Here is a 15,417-nt window from a genome sequence, read left to right on the forward strand (position 1 = left end):
CCAAAGCCTATCCACTGTCTACAAGGCACAAGTCAGAAGTGTGATGAAATACTCCCCACTTGCCTGGATGAGTGCAGCCCCAACAACAACCGAGAAGCTTGACACCATCCAGGACAAAGCAGCCCACTTGATTGGCACTACATCTACAAGTGTCCACTTCCTCCACCACCGACGCTCAGTAGCAGCAGTGAGTACTATCTACAAGATATGCTGCAGAAATTCACCAAAGATCCTCAGACGGCACCTTCCAAACCCACGACCACTTCCATCTAGAAGGACAAGGGCAGCAGCCGTATGGGAACACTACCACCTTTAAGTTCCCCTCCAAGTCACTCACCATTCTGACTTGGAAATATATCACTGTTCCTTCACTGTCAGTGGTCAAAATCCTGGAATTCCCTCTCTAATATCACAGCAGGTGGACTGCAGCGGTTCAAGAAGGCAGCTCACCACCAACTTGTCAAGGCAACTAGGAATGGGGAATAAATGCTGGTCAGCCAGCAACAGCCACATCCCACAAAAATGAATTTTTAAAATGATAGGAGATATGGGAGCTTAGATAGTAGTTGTTAAGTGTTTGATTGGATTCCGTTTAAGTACCTACTCAAATGATAGACCAATACAATGACTGAGATGCCATCACCAAGTGACCAAGTTGTTTGCAACATTTTGTGCTTATTGTTTCAACTTCCCAACATTCATAGCTTTTCTTTTTAGCTCCCTTTATTTTGAAATCGAACTAGCAAATTCAAATGATGCCATGAGGTCTCAGAACAAATTCTGAGTGGCTTTTATGAGTGGTCTAAACTCCCAGATTAGATTACAATTTTGTAATATCTCAGAGGTTTCCATTATTCTCTATATGAGCCATCTGAGCCTTTATACTACATTACTGCTTTGGAATCACTCCCAGGTATCCATTATTCTGTGTTTACTGATCCCACTTGGCCTGTAATGTAGCCTGCAAGTGCTGATGAACTGAAGTCATTACTCCAGTTGGAAGCTCTCTTCAACAGCAGAATTCCATTGGATGAGAAGAGAATATAAAATTGAACTATTGAGCCCCTTAGCATGAAATCCCTTAACAAGCAATACCAGGGGCTTTTGCAAAATCTACTCAAACAACCATATTAACTGTACTTTATGTGCTTAAGAACCCTAATTACACCACCAGGTGAATAGTTGCAAATTAAACTTAGGCTTTTTTTTGTTCAAAGAAAATCTAGCTGCTTTTCCAGTCATGGGTCAATTGTAGCATAGCTAATGAAAACAGCAATCACATTGTAACTCCAGACCAGCCTTCCCATATATATAAGCTTTACCTATTAGGATTTATGGGGAAAACATTCCTATGCATCATAATAGAAATACCCAACTTATTGTCATTTACTAAACATTTTTTCTCATGGGTGATAGTACAATCACTTCTTCTGAAAGTAAATACCATTCTCACAATTTTTATAGTTACTGGGAGCTTCCACTTGCACAGACTACACATAATATCTATAATGAAAAGGAATATAATTCCCTATTTCTAGTCACAATGGTAGATTGTAGAACAGTCTCCCCATTGATAAAGAACTATATTTCCATTGTGTGCAGATTGGAAATTAATGTGCTGAATTGTTAAATTTTTTCATCTTCCCAGTCCTTCAGTGTGAAGCCACCCAATTTTTCATAGCTGAAGTCAACATGGAGATGGCAAGAACTGCTGATGCTGGAGTCAGAGACAACACAGTGTGGAACTGGAGAAACACAGCAGGCCAGGCAGAATCAGAGGAGCAGGAATGTTGACATTTCAGATCGGGACCCTTCTTTAGAAACACCAACTGTCCTGCTCCTCTATTGCTGCCTGGCCTGCTGTGTTTCTCCAGTTCCACACTGTGTTGTCTGTGTCAACATGGAGATGGTTACTTTTCATTTAACCTGTTGACTGTGCCGCTGCTTTGTCGTCATTGACAGAAGCCACAATTCAGAGTAAAAACTGAAGTACACTGTAGAAAGGAGATATTGCTGAAATCTGCCATGGGAATTCATGGAGAGGACTCTGGGGCTGCTACCCGACAGCATCAGAAAACAGTGATTTTTTTTATTAATAATAATTGAAGAAGATAAGATTGTCACAATTCCTGAAACCCAACTAAGCCAGTGAACAGAGAGTTCGGAAGGAGTGGCCTCAAGGCTCGAGTTTTGCTTTCTTGCTAATTAAAATTCAGTGCAAATTCTTGGTAAGCTGTCCACATCAGTAATGTGAAGAAAGATGCTCTGTTTTGAGAATATTTTGTGGTGTCCAGTTTACAGGCTAGTTGGACACATGGTTAGATGGAATGACAGCAGCCTGAAAATGGTTTACTGTCATGTTTGGGCTGGCACCAACTCCCAAAGAGCTGATTATTGGGCAGCCAGGGCACTGCTTTAGGCCATAAGCCCTTTCAATGTGTTACTCTGAGACACAATAGAGTGTGTGCCTTGAAAAATTCTCAATCTGAAAATAAATCCTTTTTAAAAAATTTTGCATAGAATTCCAGAGGCACATAGTTAAAAGGGGGAATAGCACATTCATGATTAAGCTGATCTATTTAATCCATGAAACTACAAAGAAGGTTACAGTGCCATAAGAGCTCATTCCCCTTTGCTGCTTCCTTGTTACTGCATGTTGCATTTTGTGTAAAAGTCTTTTAAATAAATGCCCTTAGCCTTTCAGCTTTGCAGTATGTAATACTGAAATATTCATAGAAGATGCTTGAATTTATTTGTTTATTGAGCTAAGTCTGATGTCAGTTCTATGCTGCAGGCTTGAGCTTCACTTAGCTTCCATCAGATAGAGTAGAATCTTGTCTCCCTCAAACTATTTGTAATAAAATTCAGATTTCAGATGCCAACAGGCTATTGTGCAAACATGCTGTGCCATTCATTTCACTTAATTTTGGATTATACGTTGGAGTCAATATGACAACATAAATATCAGTCAAATATTCCAGAGAGTGTAGTACAGCCTTGTTAGGAAAGGTGACTGCACTGATTTGGTGTCAAACCTTTCTGGGCTGGAAGGGTAAAGCAATTACATGCGGAAAAGTCAACATTAATTCCTGTTTGATTTATCTTTTTTTTGCTCACTTCATTTAATTAACTTGTTCCAACTGCACTTACTCGCATCATTTCCCAGTCGACCAGAAATACAGGCATCTCCCGGGGCAACTTTGCAAAATGGCTGCCACTCTACATCTGAGTGACCCAGGTTTATTTGGCTGAATTTCCTGTAAGATGTTTACTGTTTCTCTGTTTGATTCCTCCCTGGCATGGCAGACAATAGTATTTGTATTTTAGAATAAAATATTAGACCACACAAGGATGTTGACAGTAATTCAAAGATCAGTTGGTAGGTGTACTGCTTAATGTGATTTTGAACTACACAGATCAGAAAGCTACAGATTTAACTGACAATGTGCGCTTAATTTGCTTGTCTACGTTAAGTAGCAGTTAGTGCACCGTAACTGGCTTCAGTTTCCCTGCAATACTGGGGGATAAATGGTATTGGTTTTCTGCTCCTAGTTGCCATCTGGTGGTCCTAGATGGAAAGTGCAGATGCTTGCAAGCTCAGCACTGATACATGAATTGGCAGGATGGCATCATTACCCAGCCTTGTGAAGACTAGTCACTTAAGTGAGGTACTGGTAGCAAATCAGCCTCTCTTGAATAAGAGAAAAATGAGAGGAAAGCAAGAAAGATGATTTAAAATCTGAAATTGTGTGTAGATGAATGAAAAGGCAAAGAGCCAGTGCAATGCACTTCTTCAGTGCATTATTGTCTTTTATCAATACTTGACCAACTTGCAGTACTCAAAGGGTTAAATAAGTCAGCTTGGTTAATAATATTCTGTGCAATTGCCTATGTTCTGCAATAGTTTTACTTAAACGGGATTCATACTGTCTAATTAGCATATTGAGCTGCGTTGTCTTTAATTATAAATGTGGTTCTTGAATAATCCATCTTCATATGCAAGAGTGATATTAGTAAGAGGAATGTTTTCTTCTGTGTATTTTTTTCTGACTTTCTTATTAATTACTTTAATTTGCTATTACTGCCATCAAGAATGTAGATTAGCAAAGTGTTCTCGCTGCAGACAATGCAACTGAGAGCAGGTAAAGTATGTTTGGGAAGATGCTGTCATTTTAGAATAAAATGAGGATAAATTTGAGTTCTCAGAAGATAGGAATGACTATTTTTATTTCTCTCCCACATATCATTTTCAGCATCAGGAGGTCGTTTTGAAAATCTGAAACTCCCTGCTCCCAAAAAGCTGCTTTTGGACTCCTGTGGCACACTGGTAGTGTCCCTACCTCTGGGTCAGAAGGTCCAAGTTCAAGGTTTACCTTCTCCAGAAGTGTGTCACAACACGTCTGAACAGGTTGCCTGTTTTAAAAATGCTGTTGAGATTTAAGTCAGTTGCCAAATTCAAATCAAGGTTGTTTGATTTTTTTTGACGGATCTCTATCTAATGATACAGAATCTTACCTTTATTCTTTCATGGAATGTGATCACTGTGGCCCAAGCCTAACTGGCCTTGAACTGAACAGGCCATTTCAGACTCAACCACATTTCTGTGGGTTAGGAATCACACATTGGCCAGAAGAGGTAAGGATGGTAGATGCCTTTCCTTGAGGGAATTAGTGAACCCAACATTTTATTAATGAGAGCTTCATGCTTGTCAATACTGAAACTCGCTTTCAGTTTCAGATTGATTAACTGAATATGAATTCCATCAATTGCCATAGGGTGGGGGGGAGGGGAGTGGGGTTTGATTTGAATCCTTGTCCTGAGACCATTAACCTGGATGACCAATCGCTGACATGATCACTAGAACATCATCTCCCTAGGATTTAGTCAAATGGCAGGAATCACTCAAGGCGCTAAGAAACAAAACTTGAAGGATCCCATTCAAACAGTGCTCAGTTCTGGTGATCCGTACTCCTGCCACAAAAAGGGTAGGAGCTTAGTTATGCAAGTAAATCAGAGCCCTGTGATTATTTTTGTTGTTATTGATGGCCCTCATTCAGGTGATCTAATCCATTATTAATGAATGCTCCATACCAGGACATGTTCAGCTAGAATGTAGACATTTGTTTGTCCTGTTGTGTCCAATTGGATCCCAAATTGTTCCAAATCTAACCACATAGTCATTCCATCAAAAAAGCCAGCTATATCCACCTTCATAGTATTCCCAATCCAACCCTATCTCATCTCGTCTGCTGAAACCCTCATCCATGCCTTTGATACCCCTTAGATTTGACTATTGCAATGATTTCCTGGGTGGCCTTCCTTCTTATATCCTACATAGACTTTAATTAGTTCAGACCTCTGTTGCCATGTCCAAAATGACACCAAACTGCATGTCCAGTTACCCATTTGCTCAGTATTCCACACTGGCTCTGGCTCTGGTCTGCCAACAGCTCAATTTTAAAAGTCTCCACCTTGTTTTGTTTTAATTGTTTTCCATGGCCTCACCCATTATATCTGTAACCTCCATCATCTCCATAGCAACTTCAAAATGGCTGCACCCTCCAATTCTGGTCTCTTGTTCATCGCTTGTTTTCATCAGTCTACTATTGGTGGTTGTGGCTCCAGCTGCCTTGAAACAAAGGTGACAATATTCCTCTTCAATATTTCTGCCCCATTATCCTTTATGGTGCTCCTTAAAATGCATCACATTGTCTATGTTTTTTTAAAATGTTTCCTCATGTTGCCATATATGACACAGTGTCAGTTTGTTTTGATAATGCTTCTTTAAAATGCCATGGGATGTTGTGTTCATTAAAAGTTCCATGTTAGGCTTGTCCAACTGGCAGACTGCCCATCGGTCCCACCTGGCCATAAGACCACAATAACAAGGGAGGAGAAGGAGGCCATTCAGCCCCTCAAGCCTGCAGAGCCATTCAATTGGATCATGGCTGATTCAACATTGCTCAATTCCACTTTCTTTCCTTTATCCTGTCACCCTGATTCCCCTATTGGTCAAGAATCTGTCTATATCAGCCTCAGTCTTAAACTCTGCCTCCACAGATCTCTGTAGCAAGAAATTCCAAAGAATTACAACTCTGATAGAAGAAATTCCCTCTCATCCCACTCTGAAATTGGCACCTCTTTCCTTTGAGGCTAGCCTTTTGGTCCTAAACTCTGCCATGAGATGAAACATCCTCTCAGCATTTACCCTATCAAGCCCCTTAAGAATCTTATATGTTTCAATGAGATCACCTCTCATTCTTCTAAAATCCAGAGAGTAGAGCCCCAACCTATTTAGTTTATGCTCATAAGGACAATCCCGCCATACCAGGGATCACCCTAGTGAACCTTCTCTGAACTGCCTCCAATGAAATGTTGTCCGTCCTTAAATATCAAATTCCACAGATTCACCACCTTCTTTGTGTGTGTGCGTGTGTGTGTTCCCTTCAGAACATAGAGTTTAGATGTAAGATTCATCCATTTTTTTAAATCTTGTATTGATAACTACATTGCAGACATCAGTTATGTGAATCTTACCAAGCAGTGGAATATTAATACATTTCTTCTTTGTGTTTTGACAGCACAAAGCCCAACTGCAGCTGATCCCTTGCAACAAGCATACGCTGGAGTGCAGCAATATGCAGGTCGTTAGTATTAACACTTTGTCTAGCTCTACTTTGAGTCATTTTTAAAACCTTCAATCTTTTCAAAAGTCTTCCAGATGTTAACTTTAATAGAAATTCTTTCTTTGTCTGTATATTTTTCCAAGTTATTCAATTTCCTAAATGATTTTAAGGTTGATATGTTGCATTGAACGTAAGTTTTCTTTCTGCTTGGAAAGACATATGCAAGATATATGTGAAACTAAAATGAAAATTAACTGTACAAAGCAAACTTTACAGGGTTCATTTCTTAGAAAATCTTATGCAGAAGCTACAGTAGCTGCATAGCAGTAGCCCAGAATGCCCAATTCAGGTTAGTTAGCTGTATCTGAGCCCCCATTGTTATTCAACAAAGAATCTTTCACCCAGATCTGAGATTTGGTTTAGTGAGTGAGGTCAGGAATACTAGATGATAGAATTTCCTACAGTTTAGCACTATTGCACGGGAATGACAGACAAAAGAGCTTACCCTGACGCATGTAATTTCATTTCTCAGATGTAAATTTATGAACCAATATTGATTATGGAGATATGCGTAGTCCTGCCACCTCATATTCTGAACTGAATAAAACAAGAGATGTGACAGTGTGGCTTAGTAATAGAGATTTGTTAGAAAGTGAAGTATAAATAGGATTCTTTAAAGAATTTTATACATGTCAACACATATTCTATTTACTGAAATATATAGCAACAAAAATAATGAAATATTATGTATTCTATGTCTATATTTTATGACCAATTTCATACATTTTGTGTACTAGCCATGGCTCAGTGGATAACAATCTCACATCTGAGTAGATTTTGTGGTGTTGAACCCTACTCCAGTATTAGAGCGCAAAGATCAATGCTGACAATTAAGTGTCGTATTGTAGGAGTGCTGCACTGTCAGAGTGCCATCTTTCAGATGAGCAATTAAACTGCAAAGCTGACATCTTTCTCAAATGGATGTAAAACATCCCATCGCACTATTTCAAAGAAGACACAAGAGGTGTCCCTGTATACTCGCCAATATTTATCCTGCATCAATATCACAAAAACACCTTAACTGATCATTGTCTCATTACTGTTTGCTGTGTGCAATATGTGATATAATAATACAATACAAAACAGCACAGGAATAGGCCTTTTGGCCCTCTAAGCCTGTGCCGATTCCTAATTCTTATTTAGACCCATTATTTATTGCCTATGCATGGTATCTATCCCTCTGTTTGCCTCCCGTTCACTTGTTTATTAAGATATGCCTTAAACGTTGCTAATGTGCTTGTTCCTACCACCTCCACTTACAGTGCATTCCAGGCACCCACTGTGGGAAAAATCATCCCTGCATGTATCCCCTAAACTTACCCCCTCTCACCTTGAATCTGTGTCCTCTTGTAGTTGATCATTCTACCCTGCAAAAAAGCCTCTGACTGTCCCCCCCTATCTATGCTTCTCATAATTTTGTAGATCTCTATCAGGTCACCCCTCAGCCTCTGTCTATCCAGTGAAAACAATCTAAGTTTATCCAACCTCTCTTCATAACTAAATCCAAAATGTATCCCCTCGCATTTGTCCAAATTAAACTCCATCTGTCATTTCTCTGCAATCTATACTGGCGTCAGGCTCACCGGCCTGTAATTACTTGGATTATCTCTGTTTCCCTTCTTAAACATAAGAGCAACATTGGCAATTCTCCAGTCCTCTGAAACCTGATCCAAGGTCAAAGAGGATGCAACTTGTTAAGACCCCAGCTATTTCCACCCTTGCCTCCCACAGTATCCTGGGATAGATCCTGCCTGGCCGAGGGGACTTGTCTACCTTAATGTATTTCAAGACACCCAACATTTCCTCCTTGATTATGTTGACCTACCTGAGAGTATTCACACATCTTTCCCTAACCTCATCCCTCATTCTTTGGTGAATACTGATGTAAAGTACTCAGTAAGGATCTCATCCATTTCCTCTGGCTCAACACATAACTTCCTTCCTTTATCCTTGAGGTGGCTTACTCTTTCCCTTGCTACCCTCTTATTCTTAATTTATGTAGAAAATGCCTTGGAATTCTCCTTAACGCTGCTGGTCAAAGACATTTCAGAACCCCTTTTAGCCTTCCTAACTCCCCATTTGAGCTCCTTCCTATTTTCTCTATATTCTTCAAGGACTTCATCTGTTTTTAGTTGCCTAGACCGAAGATATGCTTCATTTCTTTTATGGACTAAGCTGATAATTTCCCCTGTCATCCAAGGTTCCCGAATCCTGCCATTCCTGTCCTTCATTTTCATAGGAACATGCCTGTTCTGCATTCTAATCAATTGGTTCTTAAAAGACTCCTACATATCAGATGTGGATTTATCCTCAAACAGCCACTCCCAATCCACATTCTGCATTTCATGCCTAACTCGGTCATAGTTGGCCTTCCCCCAATTTAACACCTTCACCCGAGGTCCACTCTTGTCCTTATCCATAATTATCCGAAAACAAAGAGAATTATCGTCACTATTCCTACAATGCTCCCCTACTGAAACTTTGGTCACCTGGCTGGGCTCATTTCACATACCAGGCCCAGTACGGCCCCCTCCTACGTTGGACTATCCACATACTATATCAAAAATCCGTCCTGGACACACCTAACAACTTGCTCCCCATTCAAATCTCCAGCACTAAGGGAGTCCCAGTCAATATGAGGGAAGTTAAAATCACCAACCAGAACAACCTTATTATTTTCACATCTTTCTGGAATCATATTGGCTGCCATGTTTTCTGTATTACAGAAATGACTACATTTCAAAATGTTTCATTGACTGTAAAGTGTTTTAGAACAATCTGAGGTCATGAAATTTGTTTTGTAGGAAAGTCTTCCTTTTTGTAGCGTTTATGCTATTCCCTTGCTCTCTCCTGTCAGAGTAATAACACAAGAAATCCTGTAGAATTCCAGTATTTATTTTCATCCTACATTTAAATAACTTAATGTCAACGACACTAATATTAGCAGGACCATTGGTTTGAATTTTTATATAGCAGGCTAAATTTTCCATGCATTCACTGAACACTCCGCTCTAGAGCTCAAAATAATTGGCTACACTACTAACATGCAACTTTCATAATGTCAACACAACTTTTTTTTTGTTAATCAAAATCATAGAGTGGCTTAAAGTAATTTGTGGCACCAGAAACAACTATAGAGAAGGAGATAGTTTTGTTGGGCAAAGGAAAGCGCACTGTTCCTCAGAGTTATTTGTCAGAAAGCTGAAATGTCTAATAGGTATTTTTAGTTCATGCAATTGGTTTCTTGGACATAAAGAGAGCGCCAAAGAATTGAAGCAACAAAAAAGATATTTCATTCTTTATGTCTTTGATGTGGTTTGATATCACACTTATAATGCGGAAATATTTTCAGCTTGTTATCTGACCTTTCGGATATTAAATTGCTACTGTTTATTGCAATATATTTCCAAATGAGGAAAATGTTTCACAAACTCACTTTGGCAATAATTGAATCATTGCATGCATCCTGAATTGATCAATTTTAATTGCTTTCTAGATCAGCGTGAGAATGTTCTTAGTTATCTGTCCTAAGAATGATTGTATTAGTAAAGTTATACCGCAATTATTTTTCATTGCAGTGCAAGATTTACACCAAACATTAGGTGCACTTCAGAAGCACCTCATTGTCCATTTAGCACTCTCTGGTACACTTTTTTGATATCTATGCAGCAGATGGGTTGCAATGTAAAGAATATCAGAGTTCTTCATTTTGTTTTGTTGCAAAAAGGAGCGCATTACATCAAAAGTAATTATATTCCGAACAGTGTTGTAGAGAATGACAGATGTCCGTGAGAGAGATTCAGTTTTCGGAAATATGTGGTGCAGTATACTTTCCATTTTGTACCATTGCAGCTGTTTGGCGCCCAGTAATGATAAGGGCCACTAGAGGGAGAGAGATAGTAGGAACTGCAGATGCTGGGGAATCTGAGATAACAAGGTGTAGAGCTGGATGAACACAGCAGGCCAAGCAGCATCAGCCTTCCTGCTCCTCTGATGCTGCTTGGCCTGCTGTGTTCATCCAGCTCTACACCTTGTTATCTTAACTAGAGAGAGAGAGATGGGTCCTGAGATTCTACACCATTCACCTGATCTATAGCCAGGCAGATCATTCAGGGTCTGCTATCAACATGCTGTTCAGACAGCCAGGCAATTGAATGCTACAAATTAGGCTACAGAGAGTAACAGATCTTTATCCAAGAAGTGATAAACTAAAACCGAATTTCCTGTAACAATTTAGAATCAATCTTTTCCCATGTGGGGAATCATTTCGCTGGTGAATTTCTCATCACTCTATGATATCAAATACAGAGATCAAACAGATTCTTTGCAGAAATAAGATTGGTTTGTTTTTACTCTGTTTCTACCACAAGTTACTGCTTTATCTTTGATATGATAAGATTAAAGGTGTAAACATCAGTCCCAAATTATTAATGTCCCAGAGGCATCTTTATTCAAACTTAAAATGGTGCAAAAATCGTAATTAACCTAGGAATTATTGAACATTATTAATTCAGTTTCAGTACAGAACAAATCAACAGGCAAATAAAATCTTATTCAGGATAAACTCATTGACTAAGCACCAAATTAAACAGCACACTTCAGAAGAATTATGTGATGGTTGTCCAGGAATTATTACATCAATTACAATACTGAAAGCAGGAATAGGCAACATTTATTAACACATATAAATGCCAGGAATATACATATTAATAAAAGGTACGATGTATTAACTCTTTACATGGCAACATTATCAGAATGTGGTGAATTTAAAGTAAACTCAGATATTTAGCTGCAGCGGGTTGGACCTGTGCCTTCAGAGCAGCAGCATAGACCTCTCTATTTTGAGTCCAATCTCATTATCAGTATGCCACCATCTACGTTTCTTTGGACATCTGCTGTTTCTCACAATGAAAAAATACTTTTTTCCTTCTATTTCCGAGGTGGATGACCTCACAATTGCCTGCTTTGAAATCCATTTGTCACAGATTAACCCATTTCTTTCAATATCTCTTTGAAATTTTATGCTTCCTTACAGTACTCATATATCATTTTAGTAAAAAGCAATTGTTGGTTTAAATAGCAAAGGAAGGGACCAGCATAGCTTAATGGAAAGACTGTGAGGTTATGATGAATCTTGAGTACAGAGAACAAAGAGAAGTGAATGGCAGACCATAATAGAAAATACATTTTTGGGACAAGAATAAAAGGAAATAATTCACATACTCTACATGGGTTGAGGATGAGATTTAAGTTTAGTTAATAACTCTGGAATTGCAAACCATTCTTAATAATGGTAACCATGAAAGTATCATTGATTGTTGTAAAAACCCATCTGGTTCACTAAGGTCCCCTTTATGGATAGAATTCTGCTATCTGTACATGTTCCACCTACATGTGACTCCCCCATATCCACAACGGCATGGTTGATTGACCTTTGAAATGACTGTGCCAGTTGTACTAAACTGATCGACCAGTTTGAGGGGAATTAGAACCTTGCAACTGATGCCTACATCCCAACAAAAAGTATTGCCAGTTCATTTTAAATGATTTTCTCAGTAGCCCCCATTGCATTCCTATTTTATAAGAACAGTATAGGTGCCTTCTGTGTCTGGAGTAGTCTTTTTAAGAGGATTAATGGATTTAATGGAGAAAGGAGGCTCACCTGAAGCATAAGCATTGGCATGGACATGGCTGACTGGCCTGCTTCTTTGTTGTAAATTCTATATAATGCAATGTAATCTGTTCCATGGTGTTGATTGAAGCAGAAATGCAATGTAGGAAGTACACTTTACTCTTCAAGAATTCCATGTGATCTGCTACATATATCTAAACAGGGCCTTGTTTTATCATCACAACTAAAAGATGACCCCTTTGGCAATACTGTCCTCCCTCTGTCTTGCAGTCAACTGTTAACCTAAATTATAGGTACAGGTTCTTGTTTAGGGCTTACACAGGTGCACTGCTGACTTCCGGATAACACTGAGTTAAGCTACACAATTGAAAATGAATTTCTGGCAAAGGCCATATCTTAAGATGTTTATACGATCATAATTCAAGACAAGTTAACAAGTGGGGAATCTCCTTCTGTTGTCAAGGTGTTTGCTATTGCAGATGGAGATTGAATTTTTAACTAAAAGGGAAAATTTTCAGAGCAGTGCAATGGGGAAAAGGTAGGGTTCATTGGACAAATTCGATCGTTCTTTCACCGAGCTGGCACACGTAACATTGGGCTTTCTTTCTGTGCTGCTAAATTCTATGATTCTATAGATGTGTAGTTTGGTAGGTCAATTCATCTTTTCCAAATTATGGTTGAAGTGTACTTCTTATGATGCAGCATTTATTTTAACTGAATTTGAGTTTCACCATAAAATGAATCAATCAACCAAATGACACGTGCTAACTCCTGAATTGTTGGAGGGATTTATACAGCGATACAGCTTTGAGGTAATAATCTGAATATACTATCTGCAGCAGTTCCTCTCACAAAACAAAAATTGGCAATCGTAGCCACAATATCTGAAGAAAATAGAGGATCCTGCCCCAAGGAGGATCTGTAAACTGTGCCCCTTAGTAATTCAAAGCAGCATTGGTACAATTCATGTAGATCCTAAATAAAAACCAAAAGAACTGCGGATGCTGTAAATCAGGAACAAAAACAAAGTTGCTGGAAAAGCTGGAAGAGAAACAAAAACCTGCAGACCTGCTGAGCTTTTCCAGCAACTTTGTTTTTGTTCATGCAGATCCTATGCTGACTAAAGTGAACACAATGAGGCAGGTAGTATCAAACTGGCCAGAAATTAAAAGACTTTTGATTTGACTTCAGTGCATAGGAAATTCAAGTCTGGTGTGTAACAGCTGGCCAACTGAACATTGCCTATTTAACACAATGTTTAACCAAAGCCAAAGTTATCTACAGAAATTCAATGGGAAAGGAAAACCAGACATTTCCCAAAACAATGGGAAAGGGTCACATATGACTATATTAGCTGTAGCTTTTTACAATAAACATGCTGTGAGCCCCCTGACTGTTAATGATTCTAACTTTTACACATAACGCAGTATTGTCATATTTAAATGTCACTGTCCATTGCCATTTGTTTTGCATTGATTTTCATTATCTTAGTGAAAAATTTGCAACATTGGCCAAATATAGATGGAATTTTAATGAGGTACGTTTGGGATTGTATTCGCAAGGGAGTAACTGCTTGCCAGAGGCCAATGTTTGTGCTTTGGAGATTTATCAAGATCTTGCCTTGTAGCTATTAACCTGACACAGCTGTCAAATATTTTGGCTGGAGAGATCAAACGACTTCCATTTCAGTGCTAAAATGAGAGAAACCAGTTCCATCCTCACTCACTATAACCTTTGGACATATCACCAGGATTGTTTATCATTCTTTTCTTGAGGCTATGTAAAATGCTTGGTCCAGATAACTTTTCCAAGATTTTTAAGCAAAGGAAGAGAGAATATTTATTGGTAAAATTTGCATTAAAAATTGAAGTGAGTTTTAATTTTTGTCTACGCAGTTTGTAGTAACTTATAAGTAAAACTGTACAATACACTGATTTGCAACATCATCTCTGCATTACAGCTGCCTATCCTGCTGCCTATGGCCAGATTAGTCAAGCCTTTCCACAGCCACCTCCAATGATACCCCAGCAACAGAGAGAAGGTAAGTTATTCACTATATTTATAACATCAGATAGATTAGCAGAGCAGGTGTTTCATGGACTAAAGCTATATGGTATTTATTCGGCGATCATCATAATTCATGAAAAAGTAAGTGATCATTGACTTACTAAGTGGAGTAAATGTTTTCATGTTTGACTATTCAGTCGATTGGCTTGGATTATGCATCAAGGTAAATCCCAGACCATGCACCATTTCATGCGAGAGTCAATGATATCGACATCTGATGAACAGATAAAACAAAAGAAAAACCATAGTCCAAGAGAGACCATTGGCATCTCTGTATTAGAAAGAACAAATGTATTAGATAGCTATAGGGACACCACTCCACATCAAGCATAGGACAGATGAGGAGGTAGGTCCCAAACCTACCTCAGCGAGAATGCCATTAGACTCATGCTGTTGCCATTACTTTAAATCATATGCTAACTGGTCCCTTTCAAATAACGTTGTGTTCAATTTCTACCTGAAACACTGAAACAGACAGATATAATTTAAGATCTCATCAGCAACATCAAAATAATACGTAATAATAAAAGTAATTCTAATCATAATGAAATCTAATAATCTAATGCTGTGATGGGTTATCAAGTTAGTTTCAAAATTTGTTAGAATCAACAATTTTCTCTGACTCAACACTTAGGCACCGAACTGAGTCAAGTTGGATCTGAATACATTATTCAGACCTCCTGCATATTTTGCTTTGCCAGCCACCTGGTGCATGCTAGACAGCAGAAAATTCAGCCCTTGGTGTCAGTAGAGGGGGTATTGTAATTTAACCCCAATTGCTTTTTTCTAGTCAGGTTATGGGATAGCAATCTGGAGCAGGAACTCTGGCTGATGAAACCCATTGCCAGTCTAACCGAGTTTATTTAACCAAGAAAAGACTGTGATCAAACATGTCATCTTCTGGTCTGTACTAGTTTCACACTTGAGAAGTGCATTTAATATCAGGCCATTAGTTAGATCTAACACAGTGTGGAGCTAGAGAAACACAGCAGGCCAGGCAGCATCAGAGGAGCAGGAAAGCTGACGTTTCGT

General features: G+C 38.8%; 1 protein-coding gene across 1 annotated transcript in view; it reads left to right on the plus strand.

Annotated features, from left to right (window-relative positions):
- LOC109928086 (CUGBP Elav-like family member 4) overlaps positions 1 to 15,417 on the plus strand; it is a 1,150,049-nt gene that overhangs the window by 1,074,323 nt on the left and 60,309 nt on the right. The window contains exons 9-10 of the mRNA XM_048604689.1: positions 6,582 to 6,647; positions 14,279 to 14,359. Coding sequence (XP_048460646.1) covers positions 6,582 to 6,647; positions 14,279 to 14,359 — 147 coding nt within the window. The remainder of the gene's footprint in view (positions 1 to 6,581; positions 6,648 to 14,278; positions 14,360 to 15,417) is intronic.

This window comes from Rhincodon typus, chromosome 1 (assembly GCF_021869965.1).
Source record: "Rhincodon typus isolate 14 chromosome 1, sRhiTyp1.1, whole genome shotgun sequence".
Lineage (NCBI taxonomy): Eukaryota > Metazoa > Chordata > Chondrichthyes > Orectolobiformes > Rhincodontidae > Rhincodon > Rhincodon typus.